General features: G+C 57.6%; 3 protein-coding genes across 3 annotated transcripts in view; 2 read left to right on the plus strand and 1 right to left on the minus strand.

Moving 5' to 3' along the window:
- SULT2B1 (sulfotransferase family 2B member 1) overlaps positions 1-12,694 on the plus strand; it is a 28,599-nt gene extending 15,905 nt beyond the window's left edge. The window contains exons 2-7 of the mRNA XM_026481914.3: positions 739-878; positions 6,289-6,497; positions 8,121-8,247; positions 8,648-8,742; positions 10,851-11,031; positions 12,498-12,694. Of these exons, the coding sequence (XP_026337699.1) occupies positions 739-878; positions 6,289-6,497; positions 8,121-8,247; positions 8,648-8,742; positions 10,851-11,031; positions 12,498-12,676 (931 nt within the window). The 3' untranslated portion in view covers positions 12,677-12,694. The remainder of the gene's footprint in view (positions 1-738; positions 879-6,288; positions 6,498-8,120; positions 8,248-8,647; positions 8,743-10,850; positions 11,032-12,497) is intronic.
- Positions 12,695-13,175: 481 nt separating this feature from the next.
- Positions 13,176-22,914, minus strand: FAM83E (family with sequence similarity 83 member E). Its single transcript, XM_026481712.3, has 5 exons — positions 20,837-22,914; positions 19,664-19,831; positions 19,169-19,293; positions 15,322-15,766; positions 13,176-13,876 (listed from the first exon to the last, which is right to left on the minus strand). The coding sequence occupies exons 1-5, from the start codon at positions 21,308-21,310 to the stop codon at positions 13,601-13,603; spliced, it is 1,488 nt and encodes a 495-aa protein (XP_026337497.2). The 5' UTR covers positions 21,311-22,914; the 3' UTR covers positions 13,176-13,600.
- SPACA4 (sperm acrosome associated 4) lies at positions 17,175-17,555 on the plus strand. Its single transcript, XM_026481713.1, has one exon. The coding sequence runs from the start codon at positions 17,175-17,177 to the stop codon at positions 17,553-17,555; it is 381 nt and encodes a 126-aa protein (XP_026337498.1).
- Positions 22,915-23,269: the final 355 nt, after the last annotated feature.

Consider the following 23,269-nt stretch of genomic DNA (forward strand, 5'->3'; position numbering starts at 1 on the left):
TTTCCGTCTATGGCTTTGTGGACCCATCGCGAGGGTTTTGGAAAGGCAGCTCGAGTGAGGGGCTTGAAACTTGAGACTGTTTCAGTTTCGGGGTGCCCGGCTGGCTCAGCCAGTAGAGCAGGCGACTCTCCATCTCAGAGTTGTAAGTTCGAGCCCCATGTTGGGCGTAGAGATTACTTAAAAATAAAATCGTAAAAAAACAAAACGAAACTGTTCCAGCTTCACGGTAAGCCCTGGACTGGGTTTCTCAGGTGCGCTCTGCCGCTCTGTGGCATTACAGGAAGGAGTGCGCAGGGCACATAACTTCTGCAGCCTCGGTGTCCTTGTTGGTAAAATGGGGGTGGCGACTTAGCCTCTTCCTCAACGGTTGGGGCAAAGAGTCAATGTGGGGAAGCACTTAGCCCCACTTTACAGATGTGAGGTGCTCCGTGTCCCACCGGCTGTGTGGCTTTGGGAAAGTCATTCAACCTCTCTGTGCCTCGCTTTCTTCATTCGTAAAAGGGGGCTAATAATTGTCGTGACCTCATAGGATTGTTGTGGGGTTTGGGCAAACCATCCCCACCTTGCAGATGAAGAAATGTTGTCAGGGTTCCACAAGGGAGTGGGGTGCCCCTCACCTGCCTCTTCCTCACCCTCCCTCCTGCCCTGAGATTCCTCAGCACCCTCCAACCCTCCAGAAATGACTCCTGTCCTCACCTCCTCCCCGGTCCTCATGGTGTCTCCCCCACACTCCTACAGCCAGAAGTTGTCAGGCGAATACTTCAGGTACAAGGGCATCCCCTTCCCCGTCGGCATCTACTCACCCGAGAGCATCCGCATGGTGGAGAACGCTGATGTGCAGGACGACGACATCTTCATCATCACCTACCCCAAGTCAGGTACCTGCTGGGCGGGGCGGCTGGGGTGGCGGCCACTGAGCCTGAGAAGGGTGTGCGGAGGGGAAGGGGAAGCGGAAAGAGCCGGGATGGGGGTGGGGTGTCTGGATCTGCTCAGAACTGGGATGAGCTTGGCCTTTGCACCAGCGGGTCCCTCCGCCAGGTGTCGCTCCTTCCTCCCCGCCCCCATGGGCTCTCCTGTCCTCAGAGAAGCCTTCCCTGACCTCCCAGCTAAAGCAGCGTCCCCACCTTGTCCCTCTCTATCCCCTTAACTAGCTGCTACTTTCCGTCCTAGCACCTGTCGCCACCAGCCACCATACTGTGTTTTAGTTTGTTGATTTATTCTCTGTTTTCCCCACTGGAACATGAGCTCTTTGAGGGCGGGTGGTTTAGTGTGTCTGGATCACTGCTGTGTTCTTTGAGCCTAAAACAGTGCACGGCACATAATAAAATATTGGAGGAAGGAAGGGGGCGGAGAAGGAGGGAGGGGGAAAGGGATGCTTTTAATTTTCTCCATTCCATCACTGAAAAGCTGCTTATTGGTCATCGGCCATGTGTGGAGACACACCTGTGACTAGGGGAGACATTTATCAATTTGCTGGGACGGACAGATTTCATTTCAATATGCAATCACTTATATTACTCTATCATTAGGGTTGGGGTGGGTGCCCCCAAGGAAGGGTACAGAGAACATTGAATGTAGATAATAAGAGATGGTCTGGGGGATGAAGGCAGGCTTTGTGGGGGAGAAGATGTTCATGTCCACAGACCTGGAAGCTGCAGAGGGGTTTGAGTGGGAAAGTGTGTCCTACACAGAGAAGCTGCACATGCAAAGGCCCTGGGGTCAGGGGGAGGCTTAATGAGATTGAGGGGACAAGAGAAGGTCAGTGAGGCTGCGATGAGGCTGAGGGCACATGGGCTGATGAAGCATCCCCTTTGGAGCCAAGGTGAGGCTCTGAGGTGACTTAACTCAAAGTCCCTCGGGGAGCTTTTAGCAAGAGAAGGGACAGACTTCAGCTTTTTCTTCTCTACAATGATGGAGATCGACTACTTTATTTCTTTTTCAAAACATTTTTGAAACATTCCAAAATACGATATTCACCCTCTTCAGCATAGAGTTCTGTGAGGGGTATTGAGATAGAGTTCACACACCATTCGATTTACCCATTTTATTTTATTTTTTTTAAAGATTTTATTTATTTATTCGACAGATATAGAGACAGCCAGCGAGAGAGGGAACACAAGCAGGAGGAGTGGGAGAGGAAGAAGCAGGCTCATAGCGGAGGAGCCTGATGTGGGGCTCGATCCCACAATGCTGGGATCACGCCCTGAGCCGAAGGCAGACGCTTAACCACTGTGCCACCCAGGCGCCCCGATGATTTACCCATTTTAAAGTGTACAATTCTCCGGTAGTCATATATTCCCAGGGTTGTGCAACCATCACTACAATCCATCCCGAAACAGTTTCACCCTCCCAACAAGAGACCCCGTACCCATTCGCCATCACTCCCCAAACCCCACATCCCCGACTCCAAGCTATGGCCACCATTAATCTGCTGTCCAACTCTATGGATTTGCCCATTCTGGACATTTCATATAAATGGAACCCTACAATGTGTGGTCTTTTGAGTCTGGCTTCTTTCACTCAGCGTAATATACTTTGGATTCACCCAGGCTGTTTGGTCTTTGTTTGATTGTTTGTTTTTTTTTTTTTTTAATTTTTTTTATTGCCAAGGAGTATTCCTTTCTCTGGATAGACCACGGTTTATCCATTCATCTGTTGAAGGACATTTGGGTTGTGTCCAGACTGGGGTAGGTAGGAATACAGCTGCTATGCAGCTTTGCATACAAGTCTGTGCATGGAAATATGTTTTCATTCTTCTTGGGTAAATACTCAGAAGTGAGATTGCAGAGTCTATGGGAAGTAGGTTTGCCTGACTTTAGAAGAAACTGCCAAGCTCTTTTTCCAAAGTGGCTCTACCATTTTGCATTCTCACCAGCAACATCGGTGAGCTTGCCAACCAAGTGTTCCTTGCCAACACTTGATATTGTCAGGGGTTTTTTTGTTTGTTGGTTGGTGGGTTTGGTTTTTACGCCGTTCTAACAGGTATGTATTGCTATCTCACCGTGGTTTTAATTTGCCTTTCCCCGCTGGCTAATGATGGGGAACATCTTTCCATTGGCTCATTGGCCAATCACATATCTTCTTTGATAAAGTGTCTATTCAAGTCTTTCCCCCATTTTAAAATCAAAACCATTTGTTTTCTCATTATTGAGTTTCGAGAGAGTTCTTTTTTTTTTTTTTTTAAGTAAGCTCCGCGCCCAACGTGGGGCTGGAACTCATGACCCTGAAATCAAGAGTCAGATGCTCTACCGTCGGAACCAGCCAAGCCCCCAGAGAGTTCTTTATATAATCTGAGTACAAACCCTTTATCAGATATGCCTTTTGCAAATACTTTCTCCCCACCTGTGACTTATCTCTCCAGTGTCTTCTCAAAGCAGAAGTTTCTAATTTTGGTGAAATCCAATTTGTCAATGTGTTCTTTACTGGGTCAGATTTTGATGTCATAGCTAGGAAATCTTTGCTTAACCCCAGGTCATAAAGACGTCCTTTGGGGCGCCTGGGTGGCACAGCGGTTAAAGCGTCTGCCTTCGGCTCAGGGCGTGATCCCAGCGTTACAGGATCGAGCCCCACGTCAGGCTCCTCCACTATGAGCCTGCTTCTTCCTCTCCCACTCCCCCTGCTTGTGTTCCCTCTCTCGCTGGCTGTCTCTATCTCTGTCAAATAAATAAATAAAATCTTAAAAAAATAAAATAAAATAAAGACGTCCTTTGTGTTTCCCTGTAGAAGTTTTATAGTTTCAGATTTTACACTTAAATCGATGATCCATTTTAAGATAATTTGAGTATATTGAATGAAGTGTAGTGTGAGGTTCTTTGCCCATAGATGTCCAATTAGTTCAGCCTCTTTCTTTAATTTGAAATGTATTGATTTTTTTTTTTTAAGATTTTATTTATTTATTTGATGGAGTGAGAGACAGCCAGTGAGAGAGGGAACACAAGCAGGGGGAGCGGGAGAGGAAGAAGCAGGATACCAGCCGAGGAGCCTGATGCGGGGCTCAAACCCAGAACGCAGGGATAACGCCCTGAGCCAAAGGCAGACGCTTAACGACTGCGCCACCCAGACGCCCTTCCTTGTATTGTTTTTAGAGGGGGGAGGGGCAGAGGGAGAGAGAGAGAATCTTAAGCCCCCAATGTGGGGCTCGATCTCATGTCCCGGAGATCTTGACCTGAGCCAAAATCAAGAGTCGGACGCTTAACTGACCGAGCCCCCCAAGCGCCCCTCTTTTTCCTTGTATTTTGACATCATCTCGTCTTAGGACTGTAGACAAAGAACTTCCTTGTTTGTTTAGTCTGTTTACAGTTCCACGGTATTCCATAACCTGGGATGTGCAGGAGTTCTTGTTTAAACAGTTGCTGCCTGATGAGTATTCACTAGTTTGCAACCTTTTGCCTTTAGACACAGTGTAAACTTCACGCACAATGCCGCCCCAGGTGCGTGTAGCATTTGTACACCTGTGCATTTATCCGTAGAAAAAAACTCCTAGATATGGAATTGCTCGGTCAAAGGGTCTGTGAATATGCGATCTTGACGGCCACGGCCACATTTGCCTTCATCGAAGTTGCAGAAGCCTCTTGCCGGAACAGCGGGCTTTCCTCAAAGCCGCTTGGAGCCGGATGGTGATGGTTGCACAACCTCCTGAACGCACTTCGCGCCCCTGAGCTGGACCCTTTAAAAATGGTTACATCGGTACGTTTTGCGTTGTGCGTGTTTTACCGCACAGCCGCAAAAAAGAGTTTGTGAACTAGTCACGGAGGATTAAATCACCAAGGGGGTAAGGAGAACCCCAGGGGATACAGGAAGAGCCCATACAGGGATCGGCCAGCCACTTCCCCTGGGCGGAAGCAGAGCGCCCAAGGAAATCTGCTGGGGGCGCGGGTTGGTGGGGGTGGGGGTGCAGAAAGTGTCGCCGGGTCCAGGGCACTGCCGGCCGCTGTCCATCACGGGAGCCAGAGGGGAGGAGCGCGCGGCAGCCGCGAAGGGAAGCCCATCCTCCCGCAGGGTTCCTCCGGCGCCCTCTACCGGCAGAGGTTACCACTGCGCTGGGCGCCGGAGGAGAACCTGTTCGCAGGGTCCGGCTCCCAACTCCCAGAACAGGGCAACGCAGAGTGGATTCGGAGGCCAGGGGCAGAGCATCGAGAACCGGGGCAGGGTTATTGTTAGAATCCAAGGCAATATAGGGGCGCCCGACTGGCTCGGTTGGTGGAGCGGGGGACTCTTGATCTCCGTGTCGCGGGTCCGAGCCCCACTTTGGTCGCAGAGATGACTTAAAAGCAGACAGACAGGGGCGCCTGGGTGACTCAGTCGGTTAAGCGACGGCCTTCGGCTCAGGTCATGATCCCAGGGTTGCAGGATCCAGCCCCGCATGGGGCTCCCTGTTCCTCTCTCTGCCTCTGCCTGCAGCTCCCCCTGCTTGTGCTATCTTTTTCTCTCCCTTTCTGCCAAATAAATAAATAAAATCTTAAAAAAAAAACAACCAGACAAACAAGACAACAACAAAACAGAGAATCCAGGGCAATATAATACTAATAATAGGTGACTGTTAACATGATGATTATTATTATTTCTCATCTGACTTGCCTATAGTCTCCTGGAATCCGGACCTGAGAATGGGTCATTGATGAGGTCCCTTCCTGCTACATGACATTTGTGGCTCCCCCCAGAAATCAAGGGGCAGTGAAAGGAGCTGAGATTTTTAAGCCCAGACGCCTAATCCCAGCTTCCTGTATGACTAGCGGAATGCTTCTGCCGCACACATAAGCCTCAGGATCGCAGCCACGGAGCCTCCTAGAGCCCTATTTGTCATTCCTTTAAACACCAGTCCGTGCAGGATGCGTGGAGCGAAGTGGGGGGAAATCCATGCAGTCTTGGGCACTCTGGCTCTTTCCGTTTTATGGCTCCGCCATCCCCGGGAGCCCCAGATTGCAGGGGCATCCCTGCATCCAGCCACAGAGAGGGAAGAGAGAGTGGGAGTGGGGGTGGGGGACACGTAGGAGGTGTTTATGGGCCAGGCCTGGAAATGGCTACATGGCATTGCCACCTGCACTCACTTGGCCAGAACTCGGTCACGTGGTCCCTGCATGCACCTGCAGGGGAGGCGAGGAAAGAGTGGTCCCGTCGTATTCCTGGTAGGGAGATGAAATGGGGTTGGGTAGACAGTGAGCCAGTCCCCGCCACACGCGTCTCTTCCCAGCTTTGCCACCTTGGCCGCCTTTGTTTCTTTGAGCCTTGAGTTCCTGCTCTGAAAATCCTGATCTCTTCGGATATCATTTGCCCGATATCTCCCGACAGGCACCAACTGGATGATAGAGATCCTCAGCTTAATCCTGAAGGACGGGGACCCATCCTGGATCCACTCGGTGCCCATCTGGAAGCGGGCACCCTGGTGTGAGACCATCATGGGTGCCTTCAGCCTCTCGGACCAGCCCAGCCCCCGCCTCATGAGTTCCCACCTCCCCATCCAGCTCTTCACCAAAGCCTTCTTCAACTCCACGGCCAAGGTGCAGGAGGCGGGAGGGGCGTTGGGGTGGGGGAGAGAGCATGCGAACTGATGGGTTCGGCACGTGTTTATTGAACACCTGCTCTGTGCCTGGCCCCGATCTAGCTCAGTAGTTAATAAGCACACGGTAACGTAAGCCCACATGCTAAGGGGTAACAGGCAGACAATAGATAAGGACGCTCTTTAAGACGCCAAGATGATAAATTCACATCGGAAAGGAGCAGAGTGTGGGGGTGTCCGGGGGAAGAACATTCCAGGCACAGGAATGCAGGTGCAAAGGCCCCGGGGTGGCTGTTGCGCGCCTGAGGCTGGCAAGGAAGCCTGTGTGGCCAGAGCCAAGTGAACGAGGGGGAGAAGGGGAGAGGTGAGGTCAGGGAGGTAACAGGGTCTCAACTGTGCAGGGCTGCGTGGGCTGTGGTGGGAACTTCGCTGGTCCCCTGAGGGACGCGAGCCAGGGCAGGGCTCTGAGCAGAGAAACAGGAGCCCATTCAGGGTTTCACAGGCATCCTCTGGACGCAAAGTAGGGAACAGACCGTGGGGGTGAGGGCAGGTTAGTCCAGGCGGGAGGCGACAGTGGACGAGACCAGGGTGGTGGCCGTGGAGGCGAAGGAAGCGGGCTGGGTTTGGGGTGTGTTTTGAAGGTGGATCTGGTAGCCGGATTTGGTGACAGATTGGGCGTGGGTGTCAGACAGATGAGTCAAGGGTGACTCTGTGGTGTTTGGCTTAAGCAGCTGGGAGGATGAAGCTGCCATCCCCTGGGATGGGGGGCTGCGGGAGGGGAGGCTCAGGGGAAGGTGGGAGCTGTGCTGTGGCCCATGGGCATCCGGGTGGGGGTTGCCAGTGGGCAGGGAAGTAACTGAATCAGGATTTGCTAGGACAGATCTGGGCTGGACACGCATCTCTGTAATTTGCTGATCGATGCAGAGATGGAAGGAGTAATTAAAGCCAGGAGACTGGTGTGATCACCAAGGAAGTGAGTGGCTGACCGTAATCTTGGGGAAGGAGACGGTTGCCAGGGAAGGACATATCCAAAGGGGCTGGAGGGGGCTTGGTTGTGGAATATGAAGCTGGTGAACACAGCGGTGGCAGGTGATCAGGACCTTGAATGCCAGGCTCAGGGGCTGGGACTCTTCCCGGGGGTGCTGGAGAGTCAAGGAGGGCAGGGTCAGCACTGAATGTAGAAGGACCCTCTGGGGCCATGTGAGGCTGGGAGGCTGGGGAGGAGGCTGAGGTGAGGGACCAGGCAGGAACGGATGAGCTAGGGCCTTGGCTATGGGATTAGGAAGGAGGGGCAACGCCTCTCACCCTGATCTCCCCCATCCTGAGCCCCATGCCTTCCTCCTCCAGTGTTTCTTTATTCCCTGAAGCCAAACTGTCACTCTGCCTGGTCCAGGAACAGTCCCTCTCTCCTCCTAGAATGTGTTTGCAGGGAACTCTCCCCATCCTCTGGGATGAGGTGAACTGATCTAAGCTTAGCGGGGCAGTCCCCTGAGAAGTCTACCCTGAGTCCTTCCTGCTGTGGGATCAGAAGAGAGAAGTCTTGGTTGGGGACCATGCAGCCTTTGGGGCTGGGGTCCTGCCTGTGTCTGACGCCTTCTCGCCTCTCCCCAACATCCACACACAGGTGATCTACATGGGTCGGAACCCCCGGGACGTGGTGGTCTCACTCTATCATTACTCCAAGATCGCTGGGCAGTTGAAGGACCCCGGCACGCCTGACCAGTTCCTGCAGAACTTTCTCAAAGGCGAAGGTGAGGACTGGGGCAAAGTGAGGTGGGGGGCGCCCCTTGGGGACCCAGACAGGAAGGGGGCAGGGGAGGGGTAGGAAGGAGAGAGAGGCAGAAATACAGGGTGTTACTCACAGTGATGGAGATAGGAGAACAGAGAGAAGGAAACAGACAGACACACAGATAGAGAGAAAGAGGGAGAAAAACAAAAAGAGAGAGACAGAGATGCAGAATAGGGACAGAAACAGAGAGATGGGGAGACAGGGGTTTTCGGGAAGCCAGGTGTGGGAGGTTTGGGGGAGGTGTCCAGCTCTGAGGGGCCAGGCCTGGGGCCACGTGGGCCAGTGAGGCCCCCCTGAGCCCTGAGCTCCAGCAGGAGTGGTCTTGCTGCCCGGCCCTCATCCTCCCGCCCCTCCGCCCGCAGTGCAGTTCGGCTCCTGGTTCGACCACATTAAGGGCTGGATTCGGATGCAGGGCAAAGAGAACTTCCTGTTTATCACCTACGAGGAGCTGCAGCAGGTAACCCCCCACCCCGCCCCAGCCCGGCCCAGCGCCCCCCACTCCTCCCCTGCTCACGCCCGCTTCCCTTCCCGCAAGGCCTGGTCTGCTGCCCAACGCACCAGGTACTGGGGGCACAGCAGTGACAGAACAGAGTCCTGAGCCCCTGAGCCGCAGAGGGGGCCACGGACAGATAAATAAAATAGACGCAGAGCGAAGGAGAAAAGGCAAGCCGATACAAGCCGAGGATAAGGAATGTGTGGGGGTGCAACTCTAAATAGGGTGTCAGGGAGGCCTCTGGGAGAAGGTGACACTTAAGCAAAGATCTAAAGGAGAAGAAGAGCCCTGGAGGTATCGGGAAAAGTGTCCTGGGCAGAGGGAACCTAACGCCAGTACAACGTATGCCACAGCGTTAGTATAAAGTAAAGTACAAGTGACTAGGTTCTGAGCAAGGGCCAATCTGATTAATAGTAACAATTAGTGTGGCAATTAGTAGTGTCCCCTGAGGGTGACCTAGGCGGTGGATCAAACACCACACGTGGCTTATCCCACTTAATCCTCGCCAAGTATGGACAGGTGAGTTACCTATTAGAGCGAAGCACGTAAACTTGCCAGTATTTGGCCACATTTTATATGGTTCACCCCAATATTGTTATTACCCCCATTTTATAGAGGAGGAGAGCCTGGGGATTTGGAACCTAGAGAGAGTTGGCAACCTACCTGAGGTTTGTTTTTCTTTTTTTCCCCACCCTGGTAAATCTCTGGATGTTGGAAGATCCAGAGAAGATTTCGGCATTACCAGCCCCCCACACCCACTTTTTTTTTTTCCACCTAGCTTTATTCTCCAAACCAAAAACTGGGCCATGCAGCCTGACAGAGCTTCTGGGCTGCCCCTGGGTGTGAGGAACTGCCAACATGTTAGAATTTCTGGGACACGCCAGTGGTTCAAGACGATAAAGGGATGGAGGGTTATGAAACCAGGAATGACCTGGAAAATCGGAGCCATGGGGTTGGTGGAGCTGACCAGAAGGCTGATTGCATTTCAGGGAAGGCAGAGAGATAGAGGGGGGCGGGGAGGGGTGGGGCTTCGGGCATTTAAATCTGAGCTCCTCCCTAGCTGTGTGACCCTAGACAAGTGTCTTCCCCTCTCTGAGCCTCCATTTTCCAATTGGGGTAATGACACCTTTCTGCAGGGCTATTGGCATGCTTGGCACAAATATACATGAGAGGCTTGGACCAGAGCTTGGTACACAGCAGGTGCTCAATCCCCAGTGGCTTGAACCGTTGTTGTCAGGAGGGAGTGGATATTCGAGCTGCGTCTGTGTCTGGGGAGGTTTGCCAGGTGGAGGGTAGCGGCACGGGGCATTCTTGGCAGCCCATGCCGAGGCTGCAGGGAGGAAAGTGCAGGGAATGGTAAGTTCTGGAAAGACAGGATGGGGGAGGCCAGACTTCTGTCCTTAAAAGTCAGGTCTGGGGGGCCGGGACTCCTATCCCCGGACACAAGGGAGGCACATGAGGACTGGGAGTACGGAGAGCTAGGGTCAGCTCTGGATATGGGGGCCTGGAGGCAAGGAGGCCAGGGAGGAGGCTGCGGAGGAGGCTGGGGTAAGGAGTCCATAGGGAGAGGACTAGGCCTGACCAGTGCTAGGGCTGAGAGCAGAGGAGGAGATGAGCGGAGACAGGCGACAGGGGTTTAGGGGCAAGGGGAGAAGGGGGGTGAGGCCGGGCTGGGAGTCTGGCCTGGGACTGGCTCAAGGAGGCCACGGTTGCGGGATGGGGACGTGGGGGTGGGGGTGCAGATTTGGGGCACAGACAGGCTGACTCCCACTTCTAACCTGAGTGAGGGTGATTCTGCATAAGGGTACCCACCTCTGCTCCCTGCTGTGACCTCCGCCCCGTCCCTCCCGCCCACAGAACCCTCCAAAATCCCAAACTGCAAAAACTCTCGGAAGCCATCGCCCAATCCCTCAGCTTGGAGGTGGGGAAACTGAGGCAAAGGAGCAGAGTCACCCGGACAGGTCTGGGTTGGGACTCAGACGTCCAGAATCGGGGTCTGGTTGGTGCTCCTTCCTTGCCTGGGGTCCCACCTCCGTCCGCCTGGCCCCGCTGACCCCTTGCCTTGCCTGCAGGATCTCCACGGCTCTGTGAAGCGCGTCTGTCAATTCCTGGGTCGGCCGCTGGGTGAAGAGGCGCTGGGCTCCGTCGTGGCGCACTCAGCTTTCGGTGCTATGAAGGCCAATGCCATGTCCAACTTCACGCTCCTGCCCCCCAGCCTGCTGGACCAGCGCCACGGTGCCTTCCTCCGGAAAGGTGCGGGGGCTCTGGGGTGCCACTGCCTGGCTGTGTGGCCTGGGCCAGTCATGTAACCTCTCTGAGCCTCAGTTTTCCCGGCTGAAACATGGGGTTGCTGCAAACAGAACCGCCTTCACAGGGTCGCTCTGGACCCAGGATTGACCCCACACACAGGGCTTAGCCTGCGGCCGGGCACGCTCCGTGGGGCTACATTCGAGTCTTCACGCATCTTTCTTAGCATGAAGGGTTCACCCCAGAAATATCCAAGTGTTGGATTATGGGGTGCGGGTGGGAGGGCACTACTTCCCGTTCCTGCTAAAATACCACAAATGTAGCGGCTTCACACAAGCCACGTTTATTCTCTTATGGTTCTGGTCAGAAGTCCAGAATCAGTGTCCCTGGGTTAAAACCGAAGTGTCAGAAGGGCTGTTGCTTCCGGAGGCTCTAGGGGGGGAATCAGTTCTCTGCCTTTTCAGTTTCTAGCCCCGCGCGCATTGCTTGGCTCGTGGCCCCCATTCGTCTGAAAGCAGCAGCGAAGTATCTTCTAATCTCTGACTTTGACCCTCCCACCTCCTCTTATCAGCACCCTTGTGGCTAAATGGGGACCCCCTGGATAATCCAGGATCCTCTCCCCATCTCCAGGTCTTTAACAAGGACACCTGCAAACTCCCTTTTGTTGTGCAAGGTCACATAGGCATAGGTTCCAAAGACTAGGACAGGTTGACGTCTGGAGGTGATTATTCAGCCTACCACAGGGAGCCCCCCCAGACCTCACAAAGGGCATCATGTAATTTGTGGGGTGTACGCTTGCTAAGATTCAAAATACCACCATCTGAATGACATTGGCCCCAGGATTCCAGGTTAATGCCCCATGATGAAGTGAGAAACGTGAGGCTTGGAGGGATCCCCGCGCCTACCTGGGCACATGAAAGGGGCAGAGTTCATGCCCCTTGCCTGCCCGGTTGCTGTGAGTCAAGGAGTGAACCCCACGAATCCAGGGTAGCCCTTCGGTCCGTCCCCTGGCACCGAGTGTGGGAAAGCATTCATTCCCACTGTCAGGGCCATAATGGAGGTAGTGTAGCGTGTTGCAGGAGCCCTGGGGTGAGGAAGCCCTGTTCTAGCCAGGAAGGTGAGGGACGGGCCATAGTGACAGGGTCACACAGGTGACACGGAGGCAGGAATGCTGGGTGGGGAGACGGATGATCTGGGCAGAGAGATTTAAGGGGTCAAGGGGTAAAACAGAGCAAGGCAACAGGTCTACTGGGGGGACAGGTAGGATGGGGGGAGCCAAGGGAGGGAAGGCGCAAAAATGGGGGGGTGCAGAGGCAGCCACCATAGGAGGTAAAGGAGGGTAAAATGGAGATGAAGGGGGGTGGGGAGGTGCTTCTGGCAAAGGCCCCAGGGGTGGGAAAGGGGGTGCTGGCACGTTGCGGGCGGGGAAGGTTCCCATGTTCCTCACCTCGCCGTCCCTCCCTCCCCTCCAGGGGTGTGCGGTGACTGGAAGAACCACTTCACGGTGGCGCAGAGCGAAGCCTTCGACCGTGTCTACCGCGAGCAGATGCGGGGGCTGCCCACCTTCCCCTGGGACGTCTCCGAGGACGCCAGCCCGGACCCCGATCCCAGCCCCAGCCCCCCGGAGGCCTCCGAGCCCCCCAACCCGTGACTCAGAATAAACGCTGCGCTCCTGCCCCGACTCTCGCTGCGCTGTGGAGGGGGCTTGCCGCGGCCGGCCGGCAGGGGGCGCGCGAGGGAAGATGAGGCTGGGGGTGGGGCCCCGCCGCTCACCCAGGGCCTCCGGAGAGGACCTGGTCTTCTTCCGCACCCGGCACGCCAGTGGGGTCGGTGACTCAGAAGCCCCGGCCGGAGGCGAAGGTGCTGCGGGGAGGCAAGCGCTGGGCACCTGCCTTCCCCCAGGGACGGGGCGCTGCAGTCGGGACTTCTGGGTGCGAGGGAGGAGGGGGCCAGGACTGCATTCCTGGGTCGTCTGCTAGGCTGTGGCAATGCAAGGTTCCGCCATCAAGCAGCTTTATTCTGAGCAGAGCTAAAGGGAGACCCCAGCAACCCAGCCCTTAGCACCCACAAAACAGTCCCAGGGCCCCTGGCCCTGACCCATTCCCCACCCGCTGTGTGCCCCCCACCCCCCACTTCCAGGCCCTCATTATTCCGCCGCACTCCCTGGATTGGATTCTCCTCTGCCAAGCTGTTTATCCACAGCTCCTGAGCATGGTGGGTACTGAAAGCTCCCCTCCTTTGTCCCAGGGACTCCCCACCTTCACCCCACACAATTCCACCCCGGGGGGCCGCTCAGCCAGGCCTGGTCGCAGAGAAGTTCTGACCAGGCCGCAGTAGGATATGTGCTGTTCTAGGACCCCAGCTACTCGAGACTTTCTGCCCGTTTCCTAAACTGTGACACTGGCCACTAGAGTGGGCCCTGGGCTTGCCCCGGTTCTAGAACAAAGAGAAAAAAATCCCTTCCGCTTCCCAGACAGACACCCAGGCCAGAAGCCTTGTCTAAGCCATGACACACAGAGGCAGGGGGCTTGGAGCTGCCTGTGGACAGGCCGACCCGGTGCGGCTTTGGCTCCTGTCAGGGTCGCCCCCTGAGTCCTGCCTGGGCAGCCCGATCGGGCTGCTGGACGCCTCGGGGTTCCAGAAGTTTGGAGGCAGCATCTTCACCAGACCTCCTTCGGGTCGGGGACAGATAGTGGAGGCGGCTTGCGGGGAGGAGGGGCAGGGGGCCGCCCCAGGGCTGGGACCGGCTCAGAGGACGGGGTTCTGTCTCACCCCTGGGGGCCCCTCCAGTGCCCCGCTGCCTCATCAGGGCCTTGGCTGGGGTGTCCTTGGAGCCCCAGGACTTCTTGAGCTGTGGAGGGAAAGAGGAGGAGGTGAGAGAAGGCCCTGGGGACTGAGTCCAGGAAGGGTGTGTGGTGTGTGTGTGTGACTCTCAGGGCAGGTGAGAAGGCCCCTGAGCCTCTAGAATGGGGAAGGGAAGTGAGCCCGGAGGCCTGGGGCCCCCAGACTCTCGGAAGGCCGGCTGCTGTGTTCCCCCCTGCAGCTTTGTCGTTGGGGAGGAACAGGAAGCTGCCAGCAGCTGTCTGGGGGGAACAAATATTTGCCAAGGGAGGTGATGGTGGGTGAGGGCAGCTCAGGACCGGATGGAGGCGAGAACCTTGCCCCTGCCCTGCCCATCCCCCTTCTCCCCTGGACTGGAACTGAGGGAGGTGATTCCTGGGACATTTCTCCCTCACCCTCAGAAAAGGTCCCCACTAGGTCCCACGTAGCAGATGGCGAAACTGAGCCCGAGAGGGGCACAGCTCACAGAGCAACTGTACCCCGGGTCTGCCGACATCCAGGGCGAGGCCGCCTGCGTGTCCCACATGGCTCTGCTCTTACCCTCTCGACAGCCCACTTTACCGCTGAGGGCACAGAGTTTCCGCCCAGGGTCCCAGAGAATTAGGGCAGGCTCTGTGGGAACCCAGCGTCTCAGCAGCTGAGAGGAGGGGCGCAGAGACCCCTCGGAGCTCGCCAAACCCCCTCCCCAACACCCCGACGACACTCGAATCCGGGAGGCCAGGGGCAGAACATTTAAAAGCTGCACCATGGAGGCCACCAGGGCCGAGTTCCAATCTCTCCCTCGTGCCTCAGTTTCCTAATCTGTGAAACCGGGTGGGTGGAGAGCTGTAATAATAACCACTTCAGAGGGTCGTGGCAAAGGTCCATTTCAGCCACCTCTGTGAGCGCGCCTGGCATGTGGCACGGTGCCCACGATAGATGGTTGTTTTGACCTTAGGCAAGTTACTTGACCTCTCTGAGCCTCAGTTTTCCCATCTGTAACCAGGAGCGTGAGAAGAGTATTACCTCACTGACCTGGGATGAGGATCTCATGAAAGAAATCCAGATAAATTCCACAGCGGGGATTTATTGTAATGCTTAGTGTTCTAGTTAGTTCCTCCTCCCCTCACTGACTCCTCCTTCCCACAGAACCGAGACTGGGCACAATTGCTGGGCCCATTTGCTAGATGAGAACACAGAGGTTCAGAGAAGGCAGATCTCTGCCCGGCTCTCCCCATTAGTGGGTCATGCCAGGATTTGCACCCAGGGTGGCTCTCGGGGTCCCTGCCCCAAGCCACCCAGCACTCCCCTGCCCAGCACGCAGTAGGGCTACAGGAAATGGTCACTGGGATCATGGACTCAGGTGGAGTCCCCCGCCCCCACCCCCAGCCCCGTTCTGGGGCCTGGCCCATAGTACGCCCTCAGCTGCCCCTTCCTCTTCCTCTTGTTTCTCCAAGGCCAGCCACCAGCTCTCACCTCGCTGTCACCGTCGCTGGAGCTGGACAGCTGGGACAGGCGGCTCAGGTCCCACAGGGAGCGGCTGGGTCGGGCTGGGGGACCGCTGGGGGTCCGGGCGCGCTGGACACTCCTCAGGATGTCGCTCAGCGCTGGCCCTGGGGCAGCTGCAGTCTCCCGCCTGTCGCCCTCAGAGACCTGGCAGGTGGCCAAGCGTTGGGCCAGCGGGCCGTCGGGTGGCGGTGGTGACATGGGGGCCACAGAGCGCCGGCGGGCCACGCGGTGGGGGTTGTGAGCCAGCTGCAGCCCCCCCACGGTGCTGACGAAGGGACCCTGGGTGGGCGCGGACGGGAGTGGCCAGGAGGCCGCGTACAGTGTCCGGAACTCTCGGCTGAAGGCGTCGGCAATCTCGCCGGTCAGCAGGGTCACCAGGCCGCGGTGCAGGCGAGAATCACTCCATGTGAAGCTGGGGCATGCAGTGAGGGGTCAGGATCTCCGGGCAGCCCCGGGGGCCCGGCCTGGACCCCATGACCCGTCCCCACCTGGTCCCAGGACAGGCTGTGTGACCTCGGGCACGTCCTGCAAACTCTCTGGCCTCAACATCCCCCTCTGTAGAATGAGAACCACCCAGGTATCTCCCCGGAGGGCTGACATGACAGGAGTTAAGACACTTAGGGGCTCCTGGTTGGCTCAGATGGTTAAGCATCTGCCTTTGACTCGGGTCATGATCCCAGGGTCCTGGGATTGGGCCCCGCGTCGGGCTCCCTGCTTGGCCTGCTTCTCCCTCTGTCTCTACTGCTCCCCTTGCTTGTGCTCTCTCGCTCTCACTGTCAAATAAATAAATAAAACCTTTAAAAAGAGATTTAAAAAAAAGAGTTAAGATACTTAAATTATCCTCTGGACCCGGCCTGAGCTTAAACAGGGACGCTGCCCCATACCCAGCAAAGGAGGCGTCACTGCCTCAGTTTCCCTCTCTGACCCCCGTGAAGCCTGTCTTAAGACTCAACTGCTTCCTATATAATGACTGCTGTTTATTAAAGGCTTGCCGTGTGGCGGGCACTGCCGCTGGTGTGCCTCAGTTTGCTCATCTGTAATACGGAGCTAAGATGTAGGAAGATTGGAAAGAGAGAACAAGGGGTTGAGCTGCCTGCAAGGCACCTGGCCCGCGCCCAGCTGGCGGTGGTGACCAGGGCCCCTGCTGTCCCTGTCGTCACAGTGCTGGCATTTAAAGCATCTAGCTCACGCCTTGACACACAGCAAGTGCTCTTGGGAATGAAATGAACCAGGACTCTAATCCTGGCTCTGGGGACCGTGGCCACATCCCCTTCCCTTCCTGAGCCTTGGTTTGCCCATCTGAAAAACGGGCTCACCATGGGTTATGCGCCCCAGTGGGCACGGCGCCCGGAGAACTGATGCGTCAGCCACCAGGATGGCGAGTGCCGGTTCAAGCATCCTTACCTTGGCGGGGTAGCAGTGTCCTCGCTCCCTGGCAGGTTGGCGAGCCCGTCTGCCTGCAGATTGTGACACCCCTCCCCCCACCTGTGACCTCACCCCTGGAGGGGCCAGTGGGAGCCCCGAGGGGTCTGTGAGGTCACCCCATTCCGCTCCACAAAGAGTGTTGTGGGGTAGCGGCCGCTGGCTTGTCTCCGTTCTGGGGAAGCTTCTGAGACCCGAGGACTCGAGAGCCATAGTCACGACGGAGCTCCTGAGAGGGACACGGGGCGTTGGGAACAGAGGACCCTCTGAGCGCTGACCCTGGGAGGCCCAGACCAGGGGCAAAATTCTCGCGGGTGTCAGGAGCGTCATTCGGCAGTTCCGGGAGGCCCAGGAAGCCCACGGCCTGGCTTGGGCACCGTCACCGCCGCCAGGCCACCATGGTCCTCGGCTGGCTGCTACTTCTGGTAATGGCTCTGCCCCCAGGCACCACGGGCGCCAAGGACTGTGTGTTCTGTGAGCTGACCGACTCCAAGCAGTGCCCGGGCACCCACATGCGCTGTGGTGACGATGAGGACTGCTTCACGGGCCACGGGGTGGCCCCGGGCGTCGGCCCTGTCATCAACAAAGGCTGCATGCTGTCCACATCCTGCGGCCACGAGGAGCCGGTCACCTACATGGGCGTCACCTACACGCTCACCTCCACCTGCTGCTACGGCCACATGTGTAACAGGGCCCCCAATCCCGCAGGCGGCCGGACGGAAGGGGTCGCCGCCGGCCTGGCGCTGGGTGTGCTGCTGCTGCTCCCACATTTGCTGTGACCAACCCGACGGGCAGGGCCTGGGACTGGTCTCCCGGCTCCGCTGCTCCCCGAGCCCCCTGCCTCCACCCCTCCCCCCCCATTAAATGGCCAGAGGCCCTAGACAACCTCTTGTGGCCCCGGCTTCATCCATTCCAGGGCTGTCCACCTGGAGCCCAGGGCTCGGCGAAGCATCCTCAGGCCTGACTCAGTGGTGGGGAGCCATGCTTGGTGGGTTTGGCTGTACCCCTACTGTATTTCATGGGTTCTAAGACGCGTTATCTTTTCACATGTCAATCAGGATGCTCTTTTCCACCGGTGGCACCTTAGAGTCGATGAAATATGGTCAAAATGAACAATGACGATAATAAATGACAGCTGACGTTTACGGAGCGCTGCTTCTGTTACGTGCCAGGGCACCTGGATCTCGCTGAACCCCCAAACAGAGCCGGGAGGGAAGGTAGATGCTTTCTGAGACAGGGCCCAGTCTCCACGGTAGCGGTTCTCCCAAGTGTGGTCCCCGGCCCAGCAGCACTGGTATCGGCCGGGAGCTAGCTAGAAATGCCAATTCTCAGGCCCTCTCCCCAGCTGGCTGAATGGGAGCGGTGGTGGTGGAGGTGGGAGGGAAGGCGCCCGAAATCTGTGTTTTTAAGGAGTCCTCCATGTGGTTCTGATGATGCGGGCAGGCCCAAGATTGAAAACTGCTGGTAATCCACTGGGCATGTCCGCCACCCCACCACCCCGGGGGGACAGGTGGCAATGTCTGGAGACACTTTTGGTTGTCCTAATAGGGGAATGGGGGTGCTACCGACATCTACAGGGTGGAGACCAGAAATTCGGTGCAGCCTTAAGGTGCCCAAGGAAATGCCCCCCCTGCCCCCCAGCACAGATTCATCCGGCCCCAAATGTGAGTAGCACCTTTGTCCAGAAACCCTGCTCTAGAGGCACTAACCGTATCACCTCGTTCTGTAGAGGGGGAAGGGAGGCACAGAAAGGTTAAGTCAGTTGCCCAAAGTCACACAGCCAGTAGCCGGTAGAGCCACAGTTCGAAGCCAGGCCACCTGACCCAAGTCCATGCACCGCGCACCCTCCCACGCCATGACCCTGTGAGGCAGGTGCTGTCATTATTCACACTTTCCAGAGGGGGAAACTGAGGTACAGAGCAGAGGGAGGCACCGGCCCCGTGTGTCACAGAGCTAAGAAGTTGAGGAGGCAGGATCCAGGGTGGGGCAGACCCCAAAGACAGGAGAGGAGGGACGAGGGCCAGTCTGAGGGCCAGGTTCTTTTCATACCAACTCTTATTTTTTTTATAGATGCTTAGAGAGGTGTTGTTAACTCAAGGCAGAGCTAGGACTCCCATCCAGGTCGTCCCGGTTCTGAAACCCACACACAAACTGTGGGCCCTGTTTTCCAGATGAAGAGACACAGGGTCAAAGAGATGAACCCCTCCCCAGGCCACAAAGCTGGCCCCCGGGCAAGCCTGGCTCAACCCCAAGCGGGTTCTGCCCCTCGGTACTTCCTTTACCAGTGACCCATTTCACAGACCAGGAAAGAGAGGCTGGTAAAAAGGGATGCCGACTGCTCTCTGAGAGCTGGGGATAGGACCCGGGGCGGGGGGGGGGGGGGCAGCCACACCTGTAGGATCCAGAGATGACCCTATGGCCGTCCAGCAGCACAAACTTCTCCCGCACATTGCCGGTCACCTGCCGTTGCCAGCGGCTCTGGAAAGTGCAGCCCCGCACAACACGGATATCTAGGTTCTGGAGCAGAGGGGGCACACCCTAGCTCAGGCCAACCCCACACACCTCCACTCACTGCCCCAGGCTTGGGGGGGTCCCTCCAGGCTGGTTAGGGCCTGGGTGGCCCATGGCTCTGTAGAAAGGTCTGTCCCAGCTTCCCCAGAGCTACCAATATTGGGCTTGGGGGGTCTCTTGGAGATACCCCTAAGTCAGAGGGACTGCGTGGGAAGGCCCACCTCTAATTCTCCCAATGCCATGGACATCAGATCTCAGAGGACCCTCCCAGCTGGCATCCACCTCGATGAGCTAGGATGCTGTGGAAGGGTCTGCCCCCCCGCTGGCCCCAGCGCCAGGAGAATGGGGACTTGGGTCCCTCCCTCCAGGCTCCTACCTCGGTGGCCCAGGGGTTCACCCCCAGCTGCTGGGCCAGCATCAGGAAAGCAGGCAGCTGCTGGCGGTCCAGGAGCAGGTAGACAGGCACCCAGCGGCGTGTGGCGGTGTCTACCAGGTCCAAAAGCAGGTCTGGGTCAGTGAAGATGTCCATGACCACGGCCACAAGCTGGGGGGTGGGGAGAGGGGCTGTGGATGGAGCCTGGAGCTCTGGGGACATTCAAGGGGTGGGGCCCTGGGGGTGAGTTTAAAGGCCCGGCCTCGATGAGATGCTCAGGGGGGCTGCAGGAGAGACCCCCAGACACGCACTGCTGTGCATACAGAGCCTACAGGTGAATGAGGAAAAGACCGTCCTTCCTGGAGGCCGAGGCCTCTGCTGTTGGAAAAATTCTCATAATCACGTCTGCAATGGCGAACGGTGTCCCGTGCACTGTGACACGGGGTGGTGGCCCTGCTCCAGGGCACTCTGGACAACTGCCCAGCTGGGTCCTTGGGGGTGCCCTGGATACCGGGGTGGGGGAGAGAGGGGTGACCTGCTCAGCCACGCAGGGGAGCTCTGGGGACTGGGGGTGCTGAGGGCTGGATCTTGCAGGCAGAAGAGTGTAGCAGTGATGACTCCTGACCCACTGGCCAAAGAGCCTTGGTTTGGAACCCCACTCAGCCACTTACTGGTGAGAGACTTAACCTCCCGTGCCTCAGTTTCCCCATCTCTCCTCACTTGGTATAGTAAGACTCTCTTGACGATTATAAATGTTAACCCATGTAACGCACTGAGCATGGGAGCTGGCAGGACAAAGCTGTTAGATTAAGAACAGTCTCTCTGGGGAGCTGTAGGGAGGACTTCTGGGCCCTCCGTGGTAGGGAGGGTTGGAGACACCTACCCTCGGGGTGGGGGGGAGTGTGGTGGGATAGATGATTGAGACCAAGGGGTCATAATTAGGTCCAAGGGGCATGGATGCCCAGGGGGACCCAGGCCTTGGAGAGAGAGTGAGGGTGAGGTCTAGGGGATGTGGACACTTGGAACCTGGGGGTTGAGAGGTGTGGACTCACGAGTCCCAGGGGGGCATGGGGGAGACGCCTGGGCCCCAGGGATGCGCCACTCCCAGTTTCGGAAGCTGGCATGTGAGGATGTCTGGGTTTGATGAGTGGACAGCAGGCCCCCTGAGACCCCCACCTTGCAGGCGGCCTGGATTTCCTGGCGCACAAGCTCCTTGAGGGGCGGGTGGCCCTCGTCGGGTGGCTGGGTATACAGCTGTGCCCGGGTGATTCCCTTCCAGGTCGGGTCCTCTGGCCAGCCCAGCCGCAGCGTGGGCGCCAGCTCGTCTGACCTTCCGGGCCAGTAAGTCAGGCTGCCCGAGTCCCGATCGGTGGCGGTGGCTCCCTCTGCCGCCCTGCCCGGCAGCTGCTTGCATGCAGTCCAGTCCTCGGCCGCCGCCGCCAGGCTCCGGAGCTCTTCCCCGCTCAGGAAGGGCCGCAGCCCCTCACGCTGCACGCAGGCCTCGAACGCCTCCGCGCCCTTGCTCAGCAGAGCCTCCAGTGCCAGCCGCTGGCCCTCGGAGTACAGGAAGCCGGGGCTGGCCTCGGTCAAGGGCAGCCCCCCGGCCCCCGACTCCTCTCCTTCCAGTGCCGCCAACTGGGAGGCTGCCATGGGGCTGCTCGGTGGGAGGACCGTGAGGCTGGCTGGACGAGGCTTTGGCCACCTCCGGGGGACTGACCATCTGCGGGTCTCCTGACAGGCAGATTCTATGTGGCCGGCCGCTCCGTGAAGGTCCGGGTGGCTCCCTGTGTCCCTGGCTCACCGTCCTGACAATCACACTGTCCAGGGCGTGGGCTGCTCAGACCGACCACCTGCCTGCCTCTGGCCGCCACGCCGACAGGCTGGCCATAGGAACTCCCTGCCAGCTGTCTCGGGTAGGCCGGCTGACCCTGCCGCGGGCCCCGCGTGTGGCTCAGGCTGTCCCTTCGACACTGTTGCCGGCTGTGGGACCCATCAGCTGCTCCTCTGCACACTTCAACCTCCAGCCTCCTGGCCCCTCGAGGCCCCCACAGACCCGTTCGCTGGTTCAGTCTCGGTCAGGCTGAAGGTCCAGCTGACTGGCCAACTGTCTCCAGGCAACAGCCACAGGCTGTCCGCTTGTCTCCTACCACCGGAATGTTCCTAACTAAAGGCAAAGTGGGCTGCCTATTTGCCCCTGACCGATAGCACATATAACTGACCCTCTCCAGTCCTCTTCTTGCTCATTTGGCAGACATCGTCTGCTTCCAGCTGACAATGTCCATATCTGACCGCCCAGTGGAGCACGCCGCCGGGTCCAGCGGAACTTTTTCCTGACAACTGGTGGCTGGCTCACGGGCTCTCACAGACTGACCATCCCGGGCACCTCCCCTTTGGCCCTGCTCTCTCAGTTTGGGAAGAATGGGCTCCAGCCCGAAGTCTGGGCATCACCCTCCGCAACCAGGGAAGGAGGTCTGTCTCTGTTGCTTGGGGGCTCTGCCCCTGGGGTTTCACACCTACTTGGGCTGCTACAGTGAAGGATACACTCAACAGGGGCTTTCATTACCATGGAACTGGCCCATGACCTCAGCGGCGCATCTAGATGGAGGGCCTGACTAGCCACTGCTGTTCCTTGGACCGGCTGCCTGCCCAGTCTCCCAGCCAGAATTGTCTTGGGCTGCCCTCGGATCTATGCTGATCCCTGGCAGAGCCGACCTGTCCGGGTTTCTGCCTGAATCCCACTAGCTCCTGCTAGCTGACCATCCATCCACCTCTTCCTGGCCGAGGACCACCCTTTGAGGCTCCTGACCCACCCTCTGGCCTGTGGACCCCTGATCCCTGCCAACCAGCAGCCCTTCCTTCCAATCACACACCCAGACAGCTTTCTTCCTCCACAGCACAGCGGCAAGGCCTACAAAGAGAAGAGGAATAGACCCAGGACTCCCTCTCACCCCATCCAGCTCCCCCGTGTCCAGACCCCCTTTCCCTCCTTGTCTTGCCTTTTTGGAGGTCAGAATAGGGGTCTGGAAACCTCCTGCTTTTATTTCTGCTCTTCTTCCTGCCGTCTGGCCTCATTCATCAGGTTTTAGCCTGGGATCCGGGGAACCCAGCCCCTTGTGTAAACAGAGGAGGGCCCCACACGGCAGGTGCCTGGGAAAGGCCTAAAGTGCAGGTACGGGAAGGCCCCAGCCCGGGGAACACACTCATCGGGTTACTGGCCCAGGGTCCAATAGCCCGCCAGACTCAAGCTTCGGGGAAAAGGGGAGCAACTCACCTGTTCCCACGTACCCCTCCCCCACTGCGGTCCCGCCCCCTCTGCACTTCCCGGTCCACACCCCGCCCACCGGCCCTAGCTGAGAGTAGCAGGTGTAGCTAATCCGGGGGGCGGAACAGGTGCGGAAACACCTGTCACCGGCTTATTAAGGGGGCGGGACTTTGGCCATAGGGGGACCGCAAGGGTCCAAGAGTTCAAGATGGACAAGCACGCACCAAAGCCGCCAGAGGGCGCCTGCAGGTAGAGTTGGACTCCGCCCCGGCAGAGGGAAGGGCTCCTCCCCGCTGGTCTCCATGGAGATGGACACTGCGTCCTACTCCCCGACTCGCCCTAAAGCT

The sequence above is a fragment of the Ursus arctos genome, unplaced genomic scaffold (assembly GCF_023065955.2).
Source record: "Ursus arctos isolate Adak ecotype North America unplaced genomic scaffold, UrsArc2.0 scaffold_19, whole genome shotgun sequence".
Lineage (NCBI taxonomy): Eukaryota > Metazoa > Chordata > Mammalia > Carnivora > Ursidae > Ursus > Ursus arctos.